The sequence below is a fragment of the Mus pahari genome, chromosome 19 (assembly GCF_900095145.1).
Source record: "Mus pahari chromosome 19, PAHARI_EIJ_v1.1, whole genome shotgun sequence".
Taxonomy (NCBI): domain Eukaryota; kingdom Metazoa; phylum Chordata; class Mammalia; order Rodentia; family Muridae; genus Mus; species Mus pahari.
In genome coordinates this window covers 42,723,746-42,749,793 of record NC_034608.1, presented here as the reverse complement: position 1 = coordinate 42,749,793, position 26,048 = coordinate 42,723,746, and the positions used below count along the sequence as shown (strand labels likewise).

The following is a 26,048-nucleotide window of genomic DNA, read 5'->3' as shown; positions in this document are numbered from 1 at the left end:
CCAGCCTCCAGATTAGGTTCACTGGTGAGCCTTCCAATTCTGGATTGTAGTTCATTTCAAATATAGTCAAGTTGACAACCAGGAATAGCCACTACAGGGATTTTCCAGAGAACCCCCAAAACATTACAGGCTGTGGTCAGTATCTCTGGTTGCCTGCCAGCCCGAGAAGACACTATGATTGAAGGCACCACACACTTCGGTTACAAGGCACTGAGAGATAAAAATGGATCTAAGGAGACCCTTTCTCCATGTAGTCTAGCTTTGTACCACCAGAAGGTGCCGGCAGGCTGCTGAGGGATAAAATCCAGCAATGATCCCAGACCCTTATGTATCCCATGGGTTACAATATTGACCTGCTTGGCAAGATGTGCCTAGTGGAGCAATAATGGCAAGAGCATTATGGGGTAGCGAACTAAACTCTTCTCTGACTGGCCTTGCAGCCTGTTCCACAAGAGGTAGCTCACACCTGGGACTGTAACTCTGGTCAGAATCCCACATCTGGGGAACTTACAGGTCCCAAAGGGGAGGCTGCTATGGTCACTTTGCCTAATAGGCAGGATATTCCTCTAAATATGCATTTCCATAGATTAACTCCCGTCAGCTTCAGTCAGAGAAGACTCACTTTTTTGCAGTGGTTGCCCACAGAGAGCCATAATTGGTCAGAGTAGCTGAGAATAAGAGACTGTAGTGTGTGTACTCAGCCCCACATGAGGCATGTATGGCCTCTGTCTCCACCCAAGGCTCAGGAAACAACACAGAAGAGGGGGCAGAAAGAATGTAAGAGACAGGGGAGTAGTCACCACACAGCCATTCCTCAGGGCAGCTGCAGTAGCCTGTTCCAAACTGGGTTTGCTTAGCATTTCACCACCCACCATCAGGGAGGGGCTCACAAGGCCCCTCTCCTCACCGAGGGACTGTAGGCAGCTAGTTAATCAGATGTAGGGGAAGGGCAAGGAATTTTCTCCAGTGGCCCAAGCACTGGTGAGCTGCCCATGTTCCAGTGAATAACCTCCCAACTCACGCTCATTCAAGCAACAACAAGGAAACTCAGGGTCAAAGAAAGATTTTTTTTTTTTAAAGGCAGGAAGGGCTTGTTGGAAGAAGAGTTTCTGCAGGAGAGGAGGAGGTGATGGGGAGAGAGAGGGTGATGGGGGTAAAAGTACTCAAAATTCACGATATACATATACAAAGTAGTCCAAGAATGAGCTGTTTCTCATCCTGGCCTGGCTGTTGTTGACAGAGTGGCCTGCAGAGGGCAGAAGGAGTCCTTGAGGGGGAGGGTGTGAGCCAGGCAAGGTGGTCCCGTGAAAGTTGCAGTTCTGATTAGCAATCAGGTTGTTCCTTTGTTTATACAGGTCTTACAGAACAAAGACAGATTAATGATTATCCAAGAAGGTACAGATTATGCGTTTGAATTTTTTTTTTTTTAATTGCACGGCCAGGGTTACAAGTTCAGTCACAATGAGAAAGTACAAATAAACAGATTTTATTTTTATTATGAGTCCCATATAACTCCAATGTAAAGAATCTAAAGAATGTCTCCTCCAAAGCCAACACATTTGTAATATGATGGCTGCTTTCAGGCTGGGGGTATTGGCAGTTTTAAAGCACTCCAGACAAACAGAAAAATATATGAACTGGTCTTTTAATGAATCACGAATACTAATGCCCAACTCCTTTGGCTATATCTACATTTTTAAGTAGGAAAAGGTTATTTTTGTCACTTGGTCTTATTCACTGAGTTCTAGTCATTTCAAGGGTGTACCCTGAATGACCCCCTATTTTTAAACTACATTTTAAAGAGTGCTCTGAGCATATTGTCAAAGGAGACCTTGAATCTGTAACCTTTCCCCTGGCCAGTTGGAGTTTGTCAGTTGTCTGTTTTTTTTTTGTTTGTTTGTTTGTTTTGTTTTGTTTTTTTGACAGAGCTGTGTTTGCCCTGGATCAATTCTACTGTCTGAGCTTGCTTAAGGGTGGATACCCCAAGAAGATTCCTTGAGTAACAGCCTCATACAGAGGTGTCTAGCTATGTGCTTCTCTGTGTTTATCACAATCTCAAGGGCATCACTAAAGGCTTCCAAACAAAGCCAGATAAAGCTATTTTCCTAAAAGTAGAAGTGATAACTCAGGCATAATTTTCTCGGGAAAAGCTATAAAATGAACTATCACGCTGAAAGCCCCCAAGAACGCAACACACAGAGATCGAAAGCTAAAAGTGAGAGAGAGAGAGTGACAGCATTCGGCTCAACCTTGCTGGCACTGTGGCAAACAAAGAGCTGTGCTGGCTTCATGATTCTCACCGTTCCCAGTAGATATATATGGCTGTGCCACTGTTCTTTCTTGTTCTTATTCTAGTTTGCTCCAGTAAGATAAAAAAATATTATTTTTGCATTTGCTAAGACTTGATTTATTTGCCAAAGTATGTGTGTGTGTGTGTGTGTGTATGTGGTTTTTGTTTTTTTGTTTTTTTTGTTTTTGTTGTTTTTTTGGAGTAGTTTTCACTATCTGATGAGAAGAATATTAATTCTCTTGCTGTGAGATGGGATGTTTTATGTGTTATCTAAGTTAATTTGACCTATAGTGAAATTTAAATCTGAAATCTCTCTCTCTCTCTCTCCTCTCTCTCTCTCTCTCTCTCTCTCTCTCCTGCATGTTGGTAAAGGTGGGGTATCAAAATTTCCCCAAAACATTGCATCTGACCAGCCTATTCCTTTATAGGCAATAATCTCTCTTTCATCAAACTGGGAGTGCTGACATCCTGTGCATGTTTATGTTGACAGTTACTAGGCCTTTCTGGTGAACTGTTTCCTTCATTGCTTCTAATTTTGCCTTGTGGTCACCTTTTAGGATATCTGTGATATATGTGTAAATGTATTTATATGATATATAAATGTATGTATGTATAAATATACATATAGTTAGGATATATATTACACATTTAGGATATATGTCACAGATTATATATTATATTTAGGATATATATTACATATTTATTCAGGATATATATCACATATATATTTAGGATATATATCACATATATATTTATATATATACACACATATGTATATATGATATATAACATATGCTCAGGACATACAAGCACATCTAGTTCCTGATGTGAGTTTTTCTGTGTGAACTAGTCTGTTGATGGTGTTTCTCACTGTGATTATTATTATTTTTTCATTGCCAATAATTTTCATTTGGTTCCCTGCCCCCAAATCTCAATTTCTTTACATTTAGAAAATTTATTCTCACAGAAGTTGCTGAGGTTTTTTTTTTTTTCCCCCATCAAGATTCTTGTTCTTTTGTTGAGATTTAGATCCAGTTAAGATGACATTAAGCTGAGTAACATGAAAAGCATCCCATTGCTTGTAAATGATTCACCATCAGCCTGGGGAAGGTTCAGGTCTTTCCCTGTAAAGGCCGATGGCTGAAACAGCGGACAGTCCACTGAGCCTGGACAAGGGAAAAGATGGATGCTGACATCTGGCCTACTGCCTGCAACACACTGCCAGGTTTAGAGATGATCTATGTGTCTGAAACTGCTCTCTAAATTTAAGGGTAAACATCTGAATTCACTACAGTTTCTTTGTACAAATATATGTCTCGCTACATAGTTTTTTTTTTCAACATGTCTTCCTTTGATGTTTGAGTTTTAGCCTAAGAAACCAAATATTCCCTCTGTAGGATTCTCTCTTTAAATCAAAATGAATTCAGTCATTCTTGGCTAAGATAAAAAAAATAAATATTATAACCTAGCACATAATTTCATAATTAGAAGAAAATCGTTTACACTAACATTCAAACTAACCCTAGGTGTGCAACTCTCTTGGTGCCTGCCATTGCAATGAGGGCTTCTCACCGCCCAGCTGTGAATATCCTGTGGGAAAAAGGTCATCCTCTCTGTGGTTGGGCAAGCATGGCAAGTATCTATGTCTTTAAGTAGCTATTGAGAAAAAGTTATAAGATTACTTATTTTCATCCAAAGAAAGCCACATTTTACCACCTGGAAAGAGACCAATAATATTTGGAATCAAAAGGCAATTATGTTTTTTTCTCAAATAATGGGACCAGATATCATTAACTCTGCTCATAGTTTCTGTTATATGGGCGTGAGGCCAGTGGGGTTCCTTGGGCTATCTGTTTTTTCTTTTTCTTTTTCTTTTTCTTTTTCTTTTTCTTTTTCTTTTTCTTTTTCTTTTCCTTTTCCTTTTCCTTTTCCTTTTCCTCTTTCCCTCCCTCCCTCCCTCCCTTCCTTCCTTCCTTCCTTCCTTCCTTCCTTCCTTCCTTCCTCTCCCCCTTCTTATTCTGACATCTGTCATTTGGGGGAGATCCGCATCTGCTTTTTACCACATTTACAAATTGTGTAGGAACTCAGTTCTAGGCAATGTTTGCTGTGTCAGGTACAGACACCATGTTTTTGTTATAGGAGAAATTACATGGAGGATAAGTTTTGATGTACAGTCTGTAGGTTTCAAGAAACAAATGGTTTCACCTTAAGAGATGATAACAGAAATGTTATTACCACAGCAGCCTTTGGTTTCTGTCACTTATACACCTGTTAGACTTGAAAATAGTTCTAGAACTCTTTGTTTTATAATTGAAAAATGGTTTCCATTTTCAGATGTTGTATTCTGATTATGGCTTCCCCTACCCCCAATTCCTCCAAGATACTCCCCATTGTCCTCCCCACTCAAGTTCACACCCTTTCTTCTTGACCTTCTAGGATCTGACATGGCAGGCTCAGGTAGGCACTGTCAACAAGTGATGAAATTAGAGTTGGTGTTAAGCTTCTCAAGTTTTAACCTACTGCTCCTTAAGGTAGTGCTGCAATTTGATGTATAGAAATACAATCCTAAGGTAGGAAGATAATCTGTTGCCTACAAAGGAGCTACCATATTAGCATAGTGAGGTTCTGTTGAGAATCCTGTAATGAGTCAAAGTCAGGGTAGTCTTACTATAAGCAAACTGCACTTCAGATCACTAGATTTCCAGCACTCACAGGGCTAAGAGGGGGTGTTACTGTAATCGCCAAATGGTGTAGAATAGTCTGGAAACCTTTGAAACATTGTTTCCGTGTTTTGGGGTAGATTCAAATGTTTCAAATGTTGTGGTACTGTACTTAAGTTTTCCATGTTACTTAATTGACAAAGGGGGGGTAGGGAAACCAAAAGAAAGCATTTAAATATATTTGTCACAACTTGAAAGTAAATTATGCCATCTAATGGCTCACATATCTTTTATTTTTAGATCTGCCCATGGAAGGAGCATCTAAGAACCAAGAAAAGAAGTGGCTTTTAAGTTTGTACATTGTCTTAATTATCCTTGCTTCAGTGTTTCTCATAGGCACAGGGTGGAAAGGCTGGAAACAGTGCCTTTCCAAGGAAGAGGAGTCCATGAGTAGCGAGTAAATTTGACTTATGTTTCAAGGTTACATTTAAATAGCAGTAGGGACTTGTTACATAAGGTGTCTGGAGAAGCAGTGGGGCACTCTGCGTCTCCCTAAGACTTTGGGCACTACATCAGCATTTCACCAAATTGCTTGAAGCTCTCGTGAAGACTCTTAGTGGGTAATTTTGCAAGGATGATGGGTTTGGGCTTATGCCTAGCTCACCACAGTCACTGCTGGGATAATTCAGCCATCTTCCTGTATCTGTCCCTGGACATTGTTACTCATCCCCACTGTATGCTTTCTTAAAGCTGACTTGTGTGGGTTTCCTTCTGAACTCTATTCCATTGGATTACATGTGCCTTTTTTTTTTTTAAATCATACAGTATGTACTATAAACTCAAAAATCAGGAAATGTATATAATAAATGCCTTTAGTGTTATGCATTTGACTTGGGGTTGCATTAATGATCTGCAGTCTTTTGTGGCTCTCTCTGCATGTTAGGGTGCTTGTTTTTGATTTTGTGAAAAATGTCATGAGAATTTTTATTTGACTATGTTACAACAGTTGTGACCTGCTATGTGGGTGCTGTGAATCAAGCCCAGGTCTTTTGAAGGAGCAAACACTGCTGTTAATTGTTGAGCCATCTCTCTCTCTCTCTCTCTCTCTCTCTCTCTCTCTCTCTCTCTCTCTCTCTCTCTCAAGTTTTAAGGCACTTTTTATTAGAGATTTTCAGGAACTGTAAATTGATAATTGAAATCTGAAATACAAGCTTGGAAATAGGAAAATGCTGATCAATATATTTCTCAAAATATTTAATTTACAAAAATAAAATATAAGCAGATGCTAAACCTTATAAGCCAATCCATTAGTTGTTTGATTTTTAATTTTATGTTTTCATTGAATATTTTGTTTATTTACATTTTAAATGTTATTCCCTTTCCCGGTTTCCCCTCTAGAACCCCCCTGTCCCATCTGCCCTCCTCCTGCTTCTATGAAGGTGCTCCCCTACCCATCTACCCACTCCTTCCTTCCTGGCATTCCCCTACACCGGGGCATCTCTCCAGATGTGGACATTTTAACAGAAATGATTTTTCTAATCCACAAATCAGAATCACTTCCTGCTTGTTCATGGCCTCAGCTCTCCGTCCTTGGTCTGTAACTTTTAGTGTTGTGTAGATTCTTGCTTAAGTTTACTCCTAGAGGTTTATTGGCGAGACTGTTTGCACACATTTCTTTTTTCTTTTTTTCTTCAGAGGGTAACTATGGAATTATAACTGATTTTTGTGTTCTTCCAATGCACTGAGTTTGTTCTTAGAGGTCTTCCCTCTCAAGGCCAAGGCTTTGACATATAGCTCTGGATGGCTTCACAACCGTAAGCTTCCTGTCTTCATCTCCTGGGTGCTGGAGTTGTAGGTATCCCCCACCCCACAGTGCCCAGCTTCCTTAACTACGTTAGGCTTGTTTCCATGGAGGCTTTTAGGCATTTTAAATATACAGTCACAGGTCTTTGGCAGCTTCTTTTGGCACTTGGGTGGTGTCATGTCTTTTGTCTTCCTAAGGTGACTCCCATGGCTATGCCACCTTGGAGAGTGCTCACTGTTGTTCTCTCCTGGTCTTAGAGAAAGAGATGAATGCTACACCCCCATGTGTTGACATAGCTGTAGGCTTCTGTTATGCTGAGAAACTTCCTTGTATACTTACTTAATAGCTGAAATAAAGCTTTATCATTCACAGTTGCTAAATTTGGGGGAAATTTCACATCTTTTCTTGCATCTATTGACCACCCCCCCCATACCTATCATGGATAAAGCCTACTTGCTTATCACATATAAGACCTCCCTCAGGTTCATCTGTTAGATTCAATTTAGTGTTTGCATCTGTGGTCAAATGACTTTGGTTTGTTAATTTCCTTTTCTGCCATTTCCCGGACTAGGTTTGGTATCGGGATAACGTTCTCCTCGTAACATGACTTGGGAAGTGTGCTTTAGTGCTCTGGTAGAGTGTGAGAAAAGACTTTTGTGTTGGCTTTTTGAAAAGTTTGACAGAGCCAGGTGTGCTGTTGCTGTCACTGTTTGAACTTGTCACCCGTGCCTGTTTCTTGATGCCTTTTTGTGGTTCTCTACTCCCACTGTCTCAGAACTTACAGTCCTTATATGTAGGTCTTCGATACCTCCTGAACCGGTTTCTGTGCAGGGTGAGAGGTGAGGATCTAAACTCAGCCTCTTAGCCACCCTCTGCTTTATTCTAAATGCAATGATTTATTTAAATGAAACATGTTTAGATATTTTCTTATTTACATTTCAAATGTTATCCCCTTTCTTTGTTTCCCCTCTGAAAACCCCATATCCTGTATTCCCTCCCCCTGCTCACCAACCCACCCACTCCCGCTTCTCTGTCCTGGCATTCCCCTACACTGGGGCATCAAGTCTTCTCAGGACCAAGGGCCTATCCTTCCATTGATGTCCCAGTAGGCCATCCTTTGCTGCATATGCAGCTAGAGCCATGGGTCCCTCCATGTGTACTCTTTGGTTGGTGGTTTAGTCCCTGGGAGGTCTAGGGGGTACTGGTTGGTTGATATTATTGTTCCTCCTATGGGACTGCAAGCTCCTTCAGCTCCCTGGGTCCTTTTTCTAGCTCCTCTATTGGGGACCTTGTGCTCAGTCCAATGGTTGGCTGAGAGGAACCACCTCTATATTTGTCAGGCACTGGCAGAGCCTCTCAGGAGACAGCTTTATCAGGCTCCTGTTAGTAAGCACTTGTTGGAATCCACAATAGTGTCTGGGTTTGGTGACTGTATATGGAATGGATCCCCAGGTGGAGCAGTCTCTGGATGGTCTTTCCTTCAGTCTCTGCTCCACACTTTTTCTCTGTATCTCCTCCCACAAGTATTTTGTTCCACTTTCTAAGAAGGACCAAAGTATTCATATTTTGGTCTTCCTTCTTCTTGAGCTTCATTTGGTCTGTGAATTGTATCTTGGGTATTCCAATCTTCTGGGCTAATATCCACTCATCAGTAAGTGCATATCATGTGTGTTCTTTTGTTATTTTTGTTACGTCACTCAGGATGATATCCTCCAGATCCATCCATTTGCCTAAGAATGTCATTAATTCATTGTTTTTAATAGCTGAGTAGTACTCCATTGTGTAAATGTACCACATTTTCTGTANTCATTCCTCTGTTGAGGAACATCTGGGTTCTTTCCAGCTNCTGGCTATTATAAATAAGGCTGNNATGAACATAGTGNAGCATGTGTNNTTATTACANGTTGGAGCATCTTCTGGGTATCTGCCTAGNAGTGGTATNGCTGGNTCCTCTGGTAGTACTATATCTAATTTTCTGAGGAACTGCCAGACTGATTTCCAGAGTGGTTGTACCAGCTTGCAATCCCACCAACAATGGAGAAATGTTCCTCTTTCTGTACATCCTCACCAGCATCAGCTGTCACCTGAGTTTTTGATCTTAGCCATTCTGACTGGTGTGAGGTGGAATCTCAGGGTTGTTTTGATTTGCATCTCCCTGATGACTAAGGATGTTGAACATTTCTTTAGGTGCTTCTCGGCTATTCAGAATTCCTCATTTGAGAATTCTTTGTTTAGCTCTGTACCCCAATTTTTAATAGGGTTATTTGGTTTACTGGAGTCTAACTTCTTGAGTTCTTTGTATATATCAGATATTAGCCCTCTATTGGATGTAGGATTGGTAAAGATCTTTTCCCAATCTGTTGATTGCCATTTTGTCCTATTAACAGTGTCCTTTGCCTTACAGAAGCTTTTCAATTTTATGAGGTCCCATTTGTCAAATGCTGATCTTAGAGCATAAGCTATTGGTGTTCTATTCAGTAAATTTTCCCCTGTGCCCATGTCCTCGAGGCTCTTCCCCACTTTCTTTTCTATTAGTTTCAGTGTATGTGGTTTTATGTGGAGGTCCTTGATCCACTTGGACTTGAGCTTTGTATAAGGAGATAAGAATGGATCAATTTGCATTCTTATGCATGCTAACTGCCAGTTGAACCAGTGCCATTTGTTGAAAATGCTGTCTTTTTTCCACTGGATGGTTTTAGCTCTTTTGTTGAAGATCAAGTGACCATAGGTGTGTGGGTTCATTTCTGGGTCTTCAATTCTCTTCAATTCTATTCCATTGATCTACCTGCCTGTCAATATCATGCAGGTTTTTTTTTTTTAAATCACAATTGCTCTGTAGTACAGCTTGAGGTCAGGGATGGTGATTCCAACAGAAATTCTTTTATTGTTGAGTATAGTTTTCACTATCCTGGGTTTTTTTGTTATTCCAGATGAATTTGATAACTGCTATTTCTAACCTTATGAAAAATTGAGTTGGAATTTTGATGGGGATTGCATTGAATCTGTAGATTGCTCTCAGCAAGATGGCCATTTTAACTATATTCTGCATAGGAAATCTTTTCATCTTCTGAGGTCTTCAATTTCTTTCTTCAGGGACTTGAAGTTCTTGTCATACAGATCTTTCACTTGTTTGGTTAGAGTCACACCAAGACACTTTATATTATTTGTGACTATTGTGAAGGGTGTCATTTCCCTAATTTCTTTCTCAGCCTGTTTATCCTTTGAGTATAGGAAGACTACTGATTTGTTTGAGATAATTTTATATCCGGTCACTTTGCTGAAATTGTTTATCAGCTGTAGGAGTAGTTCTCTGGTGGCGTTTTTGGGGCCACTGAAGTATACTATCATATCATCTGCAAACAGTGATAATTTGACTTTTTCTTTTCCAATTTGTACCCCTTTGACCTCCTTTTGCTGTCTAATTGCTCTGGCGAGAACTTCAAGTACTATATTGAATAGGTAGGGAGAGAGTGGAAAGCATTGTCTAGTCCCCCATTCTAGTGGGATTGCTTCACATTTCTCTCCATTTGGTTTGATGTTGGCTACTGGTTTTCTGTATAGTGCTTTTATTGCGTTTAGGCATGGGTCTTGAATTCCTGATCTTTCCAAGACTTTTAACATGAAGGCATGTTGAATTTTGTCAAATGCGTTTTTAGCATCTAATGAAATGATCATGTAGTTTTTTTCTTTGAGTTTATTTATGTAGTGGATTACATTGATGGATTTTCATATATTGAACCATCCCTGCATCTCTTGGTTGAAGTCTACTTGATCGTGGTGAATGATAGTTTTGATGTATTCTTGGATTCGGTTGGCAAGAATTTTATTGAGTATTTTTGCATCAATATTCATAAGGGAAATTGGTCTGAAGTTCTCTTCCTTTGTTGGGTCTTTGTGTGGTTTATGTATCAGAGTAATTGTGGCATCATAGAATGAATTGGGTAGTGTTCACTCTGTTTCTATTTTGTGGAATAGTTTGAAGAGTATTGATATTAGGTCTTCTTTGAAGGTCTGATAGAATTCTGCACTTAAACCACCTGGTCCTGGGCTTTTTTTGGTTAGGAGACTTTTAATGACTGCTTCTATTTCTTTAGGGGTTATGGGACTGTCTAGATGGTTTATCTGATCCTGATTTAACTTTGTATTTGGTATCTGTCTAGAAAATTGTCCATTTTATTCAGATTTTCCAGTTGTGTTGAGTATAGGCTTTTGTAGTAGGATCTGATAACCTTTTGAATTTCCTCAATTTCTGTTGTTATATCTCCCTTTCATTTCTGATTTTGTTAATTAGGATACTGTCCCTGTGCCCTCTAGTTAGTCTGGCTAAGAGTTTATCTATCTTGTTGATTTTCTCAAAGAACCAGCTCCTGGTTTTGTTGATTCTTTGTATAGTTCTTTTTGTTTCAACTTGGTTGATTTCAGCCCTTAGTTTGATTATTTCTGCAGTCTTCTCCTCTTCTGTGTGTTTGCTTCTTTTTGTTCTAGAGCTTTCAGGTGTGCTGTTAAACTGCTAGTATATGCTCTTTCCAGTTTCCTTTTGGAGGTACTCAGAGTTATGAGTTTTCCTCTTGGCACTGCTTTCATTGTGTCCTATAAGTTTGTTTATGTTGTCCCTTCATTTTCATTAAATTCTAAAAAGTCTTTTAATTTCTTTCTTTATTTCTTCCTTGACCAAGTTATCATTGAGCATTGTTCAGCTTCCATGTGTATGTGGGCTTTCTGTTGTTTTGTTGCCATTGAAGACCAGTCTTAATCCGTAGTGATCTGATAGGAGGCATGGAATTATTTCCATCTTCTTATATCTGTTGAGGTCTGTTTTATGACTGATTAGATGGTCAGTTTTGGAGAAAGTAGCATGAGGTGCTGAGAAGGAGGTATATTCTTATGATTTAGGATAAAATGTTCTATAGATAGCTGTTAAATCCCTTTGGTTCATAACTTCTATTATTTTCACTGTGTCTCTGTTTAGTTTGTGTTCCCCTGATCTGTCCATTGATGAGAGTGGGGTGTTGAAGTCCCCCATAATTATTGTGTGAGGTGCAATGTGTGCTTTTAGCTTTAGTACAGTTTCTTTTATGAATGTGGGTGGCCTTGCATTTGGAGCATAGATGTTCAGAATTGAGAGTTGTCCTTCGTAGATTTCTCCTTTGATGTGTATGAAGTGTCCTTCCTTATCTTTTTTTTTTTTTTTTTTTTTGGATGACTTTGGTTAAAAGTAGATTTTATCCGATATTAGAATGGCTACTCCAGCTTGTTTCTTGGAACCATTTGCTTGGAAAAATTGTTTTCTAGCCCTTTACTCTGAGGTAGTGTTTGTCTTTGACACTGAGGTGCATTTCCTGTATGCAGCAAAATGCTAGATCCTGTTTATGTATCCAGTCTGTTAGTCTATGTCTTTTTATTAGGGAATTGAGTCCATTGATGTTAAGAGATATTAAGGAATAGTCATTGTTGCTTCCTGTTATTTTTGATGTTATTTTTATGTTTGTGTGATTATCTTCTTTTTGGTTTGTTGAAAGAAGATTACTTTCTTGCTTTTTCTAGGGTGTAGTTTCCCTCCGTGTGTTAGCATTTTCCATCTGTTATCCTTTTGGCTTTGGATTTGTGGAAAGATAATATGTAAATTTGATTTTGTCGTGGATTATCTTGGTTTCTCCATCTATGTTAATTGAGAGTTTTACTGGGCATAGTAGTCTGGGCTGGCATTTGTATTCTCTTAGGGTCTGTATGACATATACCCAGAATTTTCTAGCTTTCATAGTCTCTGGTGAGAAGTCTGGTATAATTCTGATAGGTCTGCCTTTATATGTTACTCGACTTTTTCCCTTACTGCTTTTAATATTTTTTCTTTGTTTAGTGCATTTGGTGTTTTGGTTATTATGGGAGGAATTCCTTTTCTGGTCCAATCTATTTGGAGTTCTGTAGGCTTCTTGTATGTTTATGGGCATCTCTTTCTTTAGGTTAGGGAAGTTTTCTTCTATAATTGTGTTGATGATATTTACTGGCCCTTTTAAGTTGGGAATCTTCACTCTCTTCTATACCTATTATCCTTAGGTTTGATCTTCTCATTGTGTCCTGGATTTCCTGGATGTTTTGGGTTAGGAGCTTTTTGCATTTTCCTTGACTATTGTCTCAATGTTTTCTATGGTTATCTTCTGCCCCTGAGATTCTCTCTTCTTTCTCTTGTATTCTGTTGGTGATGCTTGCGTCTATGACTCCTGATCTCTTTCTTAGGTTTTCTATCTTCAGTATTGTCACCCTGTTTGATTTCTTTATTGTTTCTCTTCCCATTTTTAGATCCTGGATGGTTTTGTTCAGTTCCTTCACCTGTTTGGTCGTGTTTTCCTATAATTCTTTAAGAGATTTTTGTGTCTCCTCTTTAAGGTCTTCTACCTGTTTACCTGTGTTCTCTTGTGTTTTTTTAAGGGAGGTATTTATGTCCTTCTTAAATTCCTTTATCATCATCATGAGATTGCTCAGTGGGTAAGAGCACCAACTGCTCTTCCGAATGTCCTGAGTTCAAATCCCAGCAACCATATGGTGGCTCACAACCATCTGTAATAAGATCTGATGTGAGTGTCTGAAGACAGCTACAGTGTACTTACATATAATAAATAAATACATCTTTAAAAAAGAAGAGATGTGATTTTTAAATCAGAGTCTTGCTTTTCTGGTGTGTTGGAGTAACCAGGGCTCACTATGGTAGAAGAACTGGGTTCTGATGATGCCAGATGATGTCTGATGAAGCCTTGGTTTCTGTTGCTTATGTTCTTTAGTTTGCCTTTTGCCATCTAGTTATCTCTGGTGTTAGCTGGTCTTGCTGTTTCTGACTGACTTGTCCATCCTGCAAGCCTGTGTGTCAGTACTTCTGGGAAGACCAGTTCTTTCTGGGAGGAATTTAGGTATGGAGAGCTGTGGTACAGGGTCAGCTCTGGGGTGCAGACAGAACCCAGAAGGATCCTGACCCCAGCTGATCCTTAGTTCCTGTGTCCTGATGGCTCTGGGAGGGTCCCTCTTGGGCCAGGAATTTGAAGAGAAGTGGTGGTCTTACCTGTGCTCACAGGTGTGTAGGCACTCTTGGGAGACCAGTTCTCTCCTGGTAGTGTTTGTGTATGTAGCTCTGTGGCACAGGATCAGCTCTGGGTGCAGACAGAAATCGGAAGGCTACTGTCCCATGCAGCGCCTCGGTTCTCGTATCCTGAGGGTTTTTGGGCAGGTTCCTCTGAGCAGCAGTGGTGGTTCTACCTGTGCTCACAGGCCTGTCTGCACCCCTGGGAGGCTAATCACTCCTGGCACTATCTGGGTATAGAGCCCTGTAGCAGAGGATCAGCTCCACACACCATATATTTGTATAGATAATATGAAACATATATAAACAAAACATATGTATGTGTATATTATATGTATATATTTGCTTTTGGTTTTTGATAGAGGGTTTCTCTGTGTAGCCCTGGCTATGTTGAACCTCACTCTGTAGACCAGGCTGGCTGGCCTCAAACTCAGAGATCTGCCACTCTCTGTCTCATGAGTGCTAGGATTGAAGGAGTACACACCAGCACACCTAAATGTATATGTTTTTAATGTTTTCTTGATCTTCCCTTTTCAAGAATTACCTAGAAAGGTACCAGGATCTTTGTAAATCTCTTTTTCACATGGTAAACATTTTCCCTCCTGCATCCCTTTGTAAAGAAGCTATTTTCCATGGTCTAGGATTTTGTATAAATGGAAACACGTAATACAGTCTTTATTTTTATATGGTTTGTATCACTCACCACAATTATTTGAATCCTCATTCATAATCTTGTATCAGTTGTTTGGTCTTTCCTTCATGGATCGACGGATACTCCGGTCATTTACAACTTATAGCTAAAATAACTTAAGCTGTTGTGGATGTTCAGGTGCAAGTCTTTATGTGAGTATGTACTTTGTCTCTTCATTTATTTCCAGGAGTAGAACTGCTGGGTGATATAGTAGCAACACATGTTTAGCTTCTAAAGAAAGAGCAAAACTCTTACCAAAATTAGCATCCCCTTCGCAACTCATAGCCACCAGTGAGCCCTTCTTCGTCTGGACCTTTGCCAGGAGGGTGGTGCCTTGCTGCATCCTAGTGCACAAGGTCACCACACTGTTGTTGCATTTGAATACTTCTCATAACTAACGGTGCTGTCATTGCCTCATTAGTTATTACCTAGAAATCTTTGGAGAAATGGCGACTCAGAGTTTATACCCATTTTAGTTAAGATATTTGTCTTTTTGTTGTTCAATTATTTCTCTTTGGGCCATTTGTGAAATAGATTGTCTTCTATCTGAGTATTCTTGATTGCATTCCAGATATAAGTTCTTCATCATGTACCTAATTTGCAAATGTGTTTGCCCTGTCCAAGGCTTGCCTACTAACTCTCTTAGCCATTCAGAAAGTGTAAGTTTTAAAGTTGGTGAAATTTAATGGGCCAACTTGCTTTTTTATCGACCAGGATTTGGGTATTGTGCATAGGAAATCGATCCCAACTTAAGTTCACAAAGATTTCTTCTGAATACTCAATAGTTCTAGGGTTTACAATTAGATATGTCTTAAGATTGAGTTAAGCTTTATATGGCTGTCAGAGCTGTGTTCTCACATGCAGCAGAATGGTTTTCCGCCATTGTTCCACAGTACCTATATAGTCACAGACAGTGAGTACTGGCCTTTATCAATTCTACCTCAGTGTCTGAGAAGAAATGTGACTGTCCCTCTGAGTTGTAAGATCACCAGTTATTCAAGGTGAACAAAAGGAAGTTCTTGTGTGTTTGTTCTGAGTAAATATGTTTACTCTGGCTGAGGAGCTATGTTCATGTGTGTGATGTTATATGTTCTGTGTGTAGAGTAGACAACAAAACGCTGAGGATTGGTATTGGCTTGGCACAGGTCTCAGAATCTCTCTCTGGGCATCTTTCCTGTCTCATTTTCTTGGGTGAGACCAACTTGCTTCCCTGGACTTCTCTTCCAGTTCTATTACACATGTACATGTGTGTGCACATACACACATATAGAGATGCGTGCATGCCCACATATATACACAAACTCATGTAAACACACACACCCACAAATGCACACAAACATACAAACACATGCACATGTGTACACACACACATACACAGATGTGTGCATGCTCACAAACATACACAAACTCATGCAAATACACACACACATACAAATGCACACAAACATATAAACACATGCATATGTGTACCCATACACATTGATAAAACTGTAGGGATAAGAAAAAAGCAAACTCAGGAATTTTATGTTCTAATCATTGCACTGCTAGAAATTTGTGGGATTTTTGTGGCTGAGGTGTGTAAAATGATTGGCATGTAGTTTGTAAGGATGAGGGCATAGCTTCTTGGCAGAGGACTTGCCTAACTTACGAAAGGACCTGTGTTCCATTTCAACTACCATTAAAAAAGGGCATTCTCATCTTTCCTCAGATACTATGGTGTATTATCTTATTTATTGGTAACTGGTATTTTTTTTTTTAAAGATAATACTGCTTATACGGAAGTTCAATTTGTATTCACAAAGTTGTTAAGAGTTTTAATTTCTCTTACTACTAATTAACATGCTATTTTCTATTTCTTTCTAGAAGCAAATCAGAAGACAGCACTTACACCTATGTCAGCAGGTGAGTCCATTAAAAGACGATGTGAAGAGACATGTTGAAAATGAACAATGATCCGATTATAACTTATCATTAAATTTTAGACATCTTAACTTTCATTTGGTAAGGCAGTGCTTTGGAAAGAAAAAAACAAGACTAACAAATTTTAATAGTTTTACTTTCAATAATCCCTTCATTTATTTACTAATTTATTGGAAGTTTACTCCCCCTACCCCCTGCCTGCAAAAGCCTAAGGAATCAAATGCCAAACAGAGGAGATGCCTAAATGCATAAGGAATAATAGTATCTAATATTTAGACCTTCTCTAGCCTGGGTTACCAGCATGCTGCTGAGTAAACAAGCCAATGCTACTCTCTCTATCATGGCTACATTCTCCCCACTTACTCTGACGTATGGTCCCTGAGTTTTGGATGAGGTTATGCAAATGTCTTGTTTAGGGCCATGCGCTCAATTGTCACTTCTCTGAAGCTTGAACAGTCATGTGTTTGTGCACTCACCATTGATCATTACAAAGAGGGACTTCTCTGATCAAGGCCAGGAGTAACATGAATCTATGGGTTTAATAAAAACAAGTATTTTAGAAGGCAGCTTAGTGCTATGACAATTTAGCTAAGATGATCTCACCACCATTTTGTTTGTTTGTTTGTTTTTGGACTAGGCTTAGAGTTCCAGATATGAATTTACTTTTGTGGAACAGGTCTCAAATGCAATAGAGAGCAGTTGGTTGCACTCATAACAATCTTGCCACTATTGATCCAGTGGGTATGCCCTGCCTGGAGCACTGGTCCTATAGCTGGTAAGGTTCACAGTAGCCTGTATAGCAAACACTGTGAAAGCTTCTAGCTCAGTTTCTTTATACCTCACGACCAAGATGTGTAGTGTCTTACCAATATGGCCTTATTGCCTAGTTCTGGTGGGCAACCTAGTGGTATGGCAATATCCTGCAATCTTTTGGAGGTCTCTCAGTATCTCTGCTCAACCACCAATAAGGAAGTATATCTCTCACCAGACCCTGGGGTTTTTGATTAGTAACCCAAGGCTCCAAGGAGTAGTAGTATCTAACATGTGGAATGCCTTCCTGCTCTCCTTGATTTATAGTGTTTGAATTTGTTTCTACTATAGTAACTTCTTCTCTCTCTCTCTCTCTCTCTCTCTCTCTCTCTCTCTCTCTCTCTCTCTCTCTCTTTCTCTTCTCCACCTCATCTTCCAATCTGCAACCCTGCTTAAACTTTCCAAGCCTCAAGTACCAGTTGTCTCTTTTGCTATCACCTAGGCTATGCCATCTCTCCTCCCTTAAGAAATCTCCCATTAGAGCTGTAGTAGGCCCTTTCCAGGTTTTTGGTTTTCACATTATAAAAGGTAACCAGAAATTACAGAGACTTGAAGGCAGGATTCATAGAGAACAGAGAAAGCATGCAGTATTTATCTTTTGAGGTCTGGATTACCTCACTCAATATACCTTTTCTCCCTGTTTTCTCCCCCTGTTCCATCCATTTACTAGACAATTTTATAATTTTATTTTCTTACAGAATGTGGTGGTTTGAATATGAATGGTTCCTGTAGGCTCATATATTTGAATGCTTAGTCACCAGTGAACCATTTGGGTTATGGAACTGTTTAGAAGGATGAGGAGGCATGGCCTTGTTGGAGAAAATATGTCACTGGAGGTGGGCTCTGAGATTTCAAAAGCTCATGCCAGACCCAGTCTCTCCCCTCCCTACCCCCTTCCCCGACCTTTCTGCCTATGGTTCAGTAGCTTTTAGCTGCTTCGCCAGCACTACATCTGCTGCTTCATGCTTCCTACCATGGTGATAAAGGACTAAATCCCTGAAATTGTAAGCAAGCCTCAAATTAAATGATTCCATTTATAAGGTCGTCTAGGTCACAGTGAATTCACAGCAATAGAACAGTGATTAAGGCACAGATGAACATAAACCCATTTTGTATATGTGCCCCATTTCCCATATCCATTCATCTGTTGGTGAACATCTAGGATGATTCCACTTTCTGGCTGTTGTGAGTAAAACATCAGTGAATTTGAACGAGCAACTATCTCTGTAGTAAGATATACAGAGCCTTTGGGGCATATGCCTAGGAGTTGGGACAATGGTAGGTCTCTTCCTATAGTTTTGGAAACCTCCACATTGATTCCCATGGTGGCTGTCTCAGTTTACACTCCTGTCACAGTACAAGTGTTGTTTCCCCTCAAATCTTCACCAACATTTGTTGTTATTTGTTTTCTCGATGATGGACATTCTGACTGGGGTGGGGTGGTTATCTCAAAGTTGTTTTGATTTGCATTTGAATGATGCCCAACAGTTCTGGAAGTGTTTATTAGCAATTTATGTTTCTTCTTTTGAGATTTCTCTGCACATACCCATGCCAACTTTTTGACTGGTTGATTGTTTTTCTTGATGTTTAGCTTCCAAAGTATTTTTGTGTTTGTGTTTGTTTTTGGTTTGCTTTTTGTGTTTTAATTTTCCGTGAGATACATAGCCAGCAAAGATTTTCTCCTACGTAGTGGGCTACCTTTTTACTTAGAAGTTTCCTTTGCTGTACTGAAGCCATTTTTAGTTTCCTAACCATCTCATTTGTCACACGTTGGTCTTATTCTATGTATGGTTGCAATCTTACTCAGGACGCTCTTGCCTGTACCCGAATCTTCAACTATACCCACTACTTTTTCATCCAGCAGTTTCAGATACTCTTGGTCATAATGATTGATCATTTTCATGCAATCTTTATTAGGTTTATAACAATATTTTTGAGAAATTTTGCATCTATATTGACAAGGATTATCAGGGATGCCATACTTCTCTTTTGTGTCAGGGTAATCCTGGATGGGTAAAGTGAGCTTAAGCTTTCTGTTTCATATCATAATTTCAGCAGTGGTATTTTTTAGTTTGAGGTCTGATAGAAATCTATAGTGAATTCATTCATTGGGGCCTAGACTTTTTTTTTTTTAAGTTGGGGGAGTAGTTATTGGTTCAGTCTCACTGGTAATTGCAGATCCTTTGAGTCTTTCATCTTGCTTTAATTTTGGTAGGTCACATGATTCTAGAAAACCATCTACGTATTTATTTTTCCCAGTTTAGGATTTTTTTGGTATGTACTTATGGTTTTCTAAGTTGCATTGATGTCTGTTATAATGGCTCATTTGTAATCTCAGATTTTACTAATGTGATTTTTTTCTCTTTAGTTGGTTTGATTAAGGCAGTGGTCTTCAACCTGTGGGCCATAACCCCTTTGGAGGGGGGGGTCACATGTCAGATATCCTGCATATCAGATATTTACAGTACAACTCATAACACTAGCAACATTACAGTTATGAAGTAGCAACAAAGAAAGTTTAGGGGTTGCAGGTCACCACAGCATAAGGCACTGTGTTAAAGGGTCACAGCAACAGGCCAATTGAAAACCACTGGGTTAAGGGGTTGCCAATTTTGTTTATGTTTTGAAGGATCAACTCCTTATCTCATTGCCATTGTTTTTAATTTTCTTTTCCACTAATGCATGCTCTGATCTTTATTATTTCCCTTCTCCTACATTGCGGAGAAATTTCAAAATTTCATAATCTTGTCTTTAATTATCATATATATGTGTACATGTGCATACATGTATATGTAACTTACTGAGCCCATCCAGTGTTTTAGTATGCATGCTGGACTGGACACCACATGTGGGAGCTCTGCCCCGGAGGACACTGACTCTTCCCCTCTCAGCAGCCATTGGCCATGTGGAGCACTAAACCACAGGGACCATGCAGAATTTCCCCTGCATATTTTGGTACATCGCGCCAGTTTTGTTGTTGTTGTTTTTTTTGTTTTTTCATGCAATTGTATTGTTGAGATTTTATGGGTGCATTTTTCGCTGTATGCTAACAGCTAAAGAGTCTCTGTCTGTCTTTCTGCCCCTTCTTGTACAATTTTCCCTGAGCCTTGGGTCTAGGGGTTGGGTCTAAGAGCTGCCTTATTTGGATTTGGGCTCCCTACTGCCATGGGACAAGGAGTCGGCGAAAATGACAAACAGAAACAGACACAGAGAGTAGGGAGTGCTGGATCTGAATGTCATTTCTCAAAGCGAACATCAGACTTATATTACAGAAGAAAACAAGGAAGTTAGGTGATACGTTAAGGTCTTCCAAGGTACATTGAGGTTACCCAATGCAGAATGACCCTTTACACAAAACAGAGAAATACATAAATAAAAGCTGACAGGAACCAGCAGTGTTTACAACTGGGATAAAAAACAGTGTTTACAACTGGGATAAAAATCAGCCCTACCTAAGGTCAGATTATTTTTAGAAGCCAGGGCAAGGGCATAAATTCTATAGTTTTTTTCTATAGTTCCAATTCTATTCTATTGTATAATCTACTTTCTCCCTAGGCCATTGTAAATTCCTGTATATGGGAATGACTCAACTGTTATTCTAAGTATTTACTCTAGTTCCTTCTTAGACCACAACCCACTTTCTTCCTAGGCCATTGTAAACTCCTGTATATGGGAGTGACTTAGTTGTTATTTTATGTATCTATAGGGAAACTCATTTATCAGAGGAACCCACCAACTTTCTTCTAATATGTAATGTAGTCTGCCATACATGACTGTAGTGAGAATTCTAAGTTTACTTTGTTGAACTTGCCTTGAGATTTCTACTCTAGTCCAGTAAACTGCAATACCAGATTTCTTTCACCATCTCTCTTTCAACAATGGAGGCAATTCGTCTGAATAAGTAACATTCTTAGGAAATTCAAAGCCCATGGTCGGCTCAACGATTGCCTAGGATTTTGGAACACTGGTGGAGGCCAATCTAACTTAGCTATTTGTCAAATCATTCCTTGGAAGCACTTATAAAACGATACTGAAAGGAAGCATGTAAAACCCTTCATCAGACTAACTGTCGCAAGAAGAAGTCTGGAGCATCTGTGCTGTGGGAGGCCAAAGACTCTCCAGGAGATCAGTTTCTGTGAAACTTTTTGCCTCAGGACTGCGACAAAGCTTTTGGACTTGTCAGGTAGACGCCACTGGAGTGGGTGTGGCACCCCACAGTGATGACTTCTCTGATTTTTGACCAGTTGTGGATCTCTGTAAAGGTCTCCATCTGTCACAGAAGGAAGCATCTTAGGAGACAGGTGAGAGCTACAGTTCTCTGTGAGCGCAGGATAGGTATTCAGAGAACAGGAATTCCATTGGTCTGGGAACCTGGAAGTATTCAGTCCTTTTCTCAGGCCTCTCTGAGTTCTCCAGCCCTGGTTTGCAGCACTGGGCATAATCATTCCTCCCTGTTGAACAGCTCTTACATTTAATTAGATAGCACCTGGCTAAGCCCCTCCTACAGGGGCGCCACCGTTGTACCTTGGTGGGTATCCCACTGGTCTAGTCAGGGTTGTAGTTCATTGGCTTTACAGCTGGGTGAGGCTCCTGAAGCCCCCCTGTCCTGGAAGCTTGCACAGCGCCTTCCAATGCTACAAGAGAGCTGCTCCTTGCAGAGGAGGCTGCCCTGCCATTTCCGGCTCAGTTCTTCCAAGTCTTGCATCTAACTTATGTGGCATCTTCACCAATAGGGACTTAACCTCCCAACTGTGGGAGGCAACAAAGCGCATTGGCGACAACCTCTGCTATTCTGGGGTCTCTAATTATACTTCCCCGAATGACAACTTGAGAGTTTTCTGGTGCCTGGTACTCTGGGGGCTTCGTTAGGTAGTCTATGGATTGTGGGGACCCTTAAGTCATGCCACTGCCATACCTCCACTCAAAATATAAATCCATTCATACATAATGTGCTGGCTGATACCAGGTCGTATCACTCCTGGGCTGGTGGTCCCGGGTGCTATGAGAAAGCAGGTTGACCAAGCTACGTTAAGCAAGCCAGTAAGCGGCCCTCTCAGTGACCTCTGCATCAGCTTCTGCCTCCAGGTTCCTGCCCTGTTTCAGTTCCATAGAGGATGAAGAGTGATGTGGAAGTGTGAGCCAAATAACCCACCTCCTCTCCAAGTTGCTTTTCATTCACAGCAGTAGGAACCCTCACTAACACACACACACACACACACACACACACACACACACACACACACACATACATAATGTGTAATTGTACCCCAACTTAATAAAGAGGTACCCCAAGTTAATAAAGAGTTACCCTACTCTCCATTTTTCCCATTTACCCCATTCACAAACCCTGTATCATCCATCACTCACTCTAGAACTCCTTCACCTAATTCTGCTTGGCTGCTATCTACATGCCTGGTTTCTGAAGTTACTTCCAGGGTATACAATGGCATGTATATTTAGATCTAGAAGTCACAAGTAGAGAACATGGGTTTATCTTTCTGGGTCTGGAATTCTGGAATGTGTGGAATTCAGTCTACTAGACTTCCCTGAGGTAGATGTAAATTTAGTATACAACATGTGGCAATTCACATACGAAGCCAATAGAAAATTTAGAGCAGCAGCTCTTCACCCCTGGGCTGTGACCAGTTTGGGGTTGCATATCAGATCTCCTAGATATCAGATATTTACATTCCGAGTCATAACAGAGGTGAAATTACAGTAGTAAAGTAGCAACAAAATAACGGTACGGCATGGTTGGGGGTCAGTCACGCATGAGGAACTGTACTAAAGGGTTGCAGTGTTAGGAAAGGTGAGAAGCACCGACTTGGAACCTGAAGGGTACAGCTTAGTAGCCCAGAGTTGAATTTCTGTTGTGTGTTTAGGCGTGGTGAGAAACAAAGGTCTCTGCTGTCACCACACTCCTTCAAGACTCACTGCTTGCATTACACTTACGTGTGTGCTGGTGAGCGCGAGTGCTGTAGCTTGGCTATAGAATGTATGGTCTGTTCTGCATCCTCAAAGTGTATTAATTTACTGATACTTTCAGATACCATTTTAATTTTTGTTTAGATGCATACCAGAATGTAATATTAAACCACAAACCATCAAGTAAATATTCAGGAAGTATTTTCAGGAAGTATGATATAGATGAAGGATAAAAAAACATTACAGTTTACAAATAATTTTTCAGTATGCTTTTGAGTAGCCACAGTTGATAAAATACTACATCAAAACAAACAATAATATTTGTCAATCTAGGGATGAGTGTTAGTTAACTGGCCTTTCTTTGGTTGGCTGGACCTTATTTTATTGGTTGCCTACTTTTGTGATATGTAGGCACAAGAGTAGTGAAATGTCACAAGAGTGAAGACACATATCACTAGTTGGAAAAACTAACTCACAATTTGAACATTGTGAAACCTTTATGCCAGGACACACACATGTAAATGTCACTACTCAGCTTGGATTGCAATTATCTGGAATATGAACAATCGAGTGAATTAAAAAGTTCAATTAAGCACAGCACGGGATTTCTTTTCAATGGGTGTACATGACCCTGGATATACAGACACCCACTGGTTTAAAAAGAAGACAAGTGGCAGTAAATGGGATCTTTCTTGGTTAGAATAGTAGGGGATTCAGAGTAGTGGAAGCAGAAGCTGGGACAGAAATGGTCAGACAGTGCCACTGAATCAGAAGCCTCTGTGTGTGTGTGTGTATGTGTGTATGTGTGTGTGTGCTATGCTCTCTGGGAGCTCTCAGGTCATGTGTTTGTTTGTGTGTGTGTGTGTGTGTGTGTGTGCACGCGCACTGTGCTCTCTGGGGTTCTCAGGTTGTATGCTTCTGTGTGTGTGTGTGTGTGTGTGTGTGTGTGTGTGCGCGCGCGCACTGTGCTCTCTGGGGTTCTCAGGTTGTGTGCTTGTGTGTGTGTGTGTGTGTGTGTGTGTGTGTGTGATACTTGCTCCTTTCTCCTCCTCACCATTTCACTTGGCAGATTAGAGAGATGGAGTCTGGAGGCTGTAAAATGGAAGAGACTCAGAATGCTAACCTTTGGTATAACGATATAAAAACAGAGATTTGCCTGCTTCCCCCTTTCACAACTTTGAAGGGAAAGAGGAAGAGAGGACAATAAGAACCGAATGCAACGTGATTTGCACAGACTGTACCTGGTGGACCTAAAAGGGTGATTTCTTATCTCTTTAGATCAAATTCTGAGGCAACCAGTACGACACCTACGAGCAGGTAAGTGGGTGAGGAAAGCTGCTGAAAGTGGGCACTTTTTAAAGTGGCATTAATATCCACTGTCGGCTAATAATGTTGCTGCTGCTGCTGGATATGCAGACCTAGGGTTGCTGTTGCTGATATGCAAGTAATTTCGTATGTTTTAGTCAGCTTAGAAATCGTCTAAGTGTTCTGGGACTTGCTCTTATCATTAGAACGGATCGGATACACTGAACCCAGTAAGATCTAAGGATGCATAAATTGGTTTATGAAGCAAAATCAGGATAGATCACTTTCTCTGTAAGGCACTGGAGGCAGCAGCATTTATGGCCCATGAGGTTTTTAAGGGTCAAAAAATTCATTTAGGACACAGGTGTGATTGTATATGCCTGCAGCCCAGTGGTTTTCAACCTTCCCGATGCTGCGACCCTTTAATACAGTTCCCCGTGTTGTGGTGGCCTCCTACCATAAAATTACTGTCATTGCAACTTCATAACTGTAATTTGGCTACTGTTATAAATCATAATGTAAATATCTGATGTGCAAGGTATCTGATGTTTGACCCTGAAGGGGTCAAGACCCACAGGTTGAGAACCACTGCTAAAGCCTGCATTTGGGAAGAGGAGGTGGGGAAGGTCAGGGGTTAGAGAGGTGGGGAAGATCAGGGGTTAGAGGTCAGTTTGATCTAAGTCTCTCTCTCTCTCTCTCTCTCTCTCTCTCTCTCTCTCTCTCTCTCTCCCTCCGTCCCTCCCTCCGTCCCTCCCCTGCCTTCTGTCCCCAAAAAGTTAGCTATGTTGTCCCGTCCTTCTCTTAAGCATAATACCCAATACCAAGTCGTCTTCAAATCATGTGCATGCAAGCCACTCTGAATGGACTTAGCAGGTTGTGTTTATATACTTACTCATGTACACGGAACAACAAATTCAAGAAGAGGGGGCCAGGGATTTGAGAGGGCACAAGGGGGCTTGGCATGGTTGGAGTGGGAGAAAGGAAGGCGAATGGAGGGAAACTGTGTCCCATGTCTGTAATCCCAACACTTGGGAGGTGGAAGCCGGGAGGTTCAGAGGCTCACAGCCATCCTCAGCTACTTTACGAGTTCAAGGTCATCCTGCCCTACCTAAGAACCAACTCCAACAGAATAAATAAAGGTTTGGAACATGGTTTACAGCACAAAAGGTAGAAAAGTATGGAAAAATAAAATATTTGAAAGTAAATATATTAACATATGATAAATATCTTATTATATCTGAAAAACGTGAAATGTGTGAAGGCCTATACATTATAAGTATTTCAGATTTAAAATAAAAAATTCCAGAAAATGAGTATGAGTCGGTTACAGGTGACCAAAACAACATAGCGAGCGTGTGAAATCCACAGTTTTGATTTCAGAAGCTGCTCATGCAGGGCACACAAGCTTGCTTGCTCTCAGCAGCCCCCTTGGTACCTTGACTAGGACTGGGATTGGAGCTGCTGCCCTGAACTGTGTTTTGTTCTCTCCTGCAGTTAATTGCTACCCTTGCAGCAGCAGCAGCAGCAGCATCAACAGCAACAGGAGGAGGAGGAGGAGGAGGAGGAGGAGGAGG

At 40.4% G+C, this 26,048-nt stretch overlaps 1 protein-coding gene across 1 annotated transcript in view; it reads left to right on the top strand.

Annotated features, from left to right (window-relative positions):
• Positions 1 to 26,047, top strand: part of Adam32 (ADAM metallopeptidase domain 32) — a 94,714-nt gene extending 68,667 nt beyond the window's left edge. The window contains exons 18-22 of the mRNA XM_021219503.1: positions 3,817 to 3,922; positions 5,251 to 5,407; positions 16,378 to 16,416; positions 24,448 to 24,486; positions 25,969 to 26,047. Of these exons, the coding sequence (XP_021075162.1) occupies positions 3,817 to 3,922; positions 5,251 to 5,407; positions 16,378 to 16,416; positions 24,448 to 24,486; positions 25,969 to 25,972 (345 nt within the window). The 3' untranslated portion in view covers positions 25,973 to 26,047. The remainder of the gene's footprint in view (positions 1 to 3,816; positions 3,923 to 5,250; positions 5,408 to 16,377; positions 16,417 to 24,447; positions 24,487 to 25,968) is intronic.
• The last annotated feature ends 1 nt before the right edge of the window (position 26,048 follows it).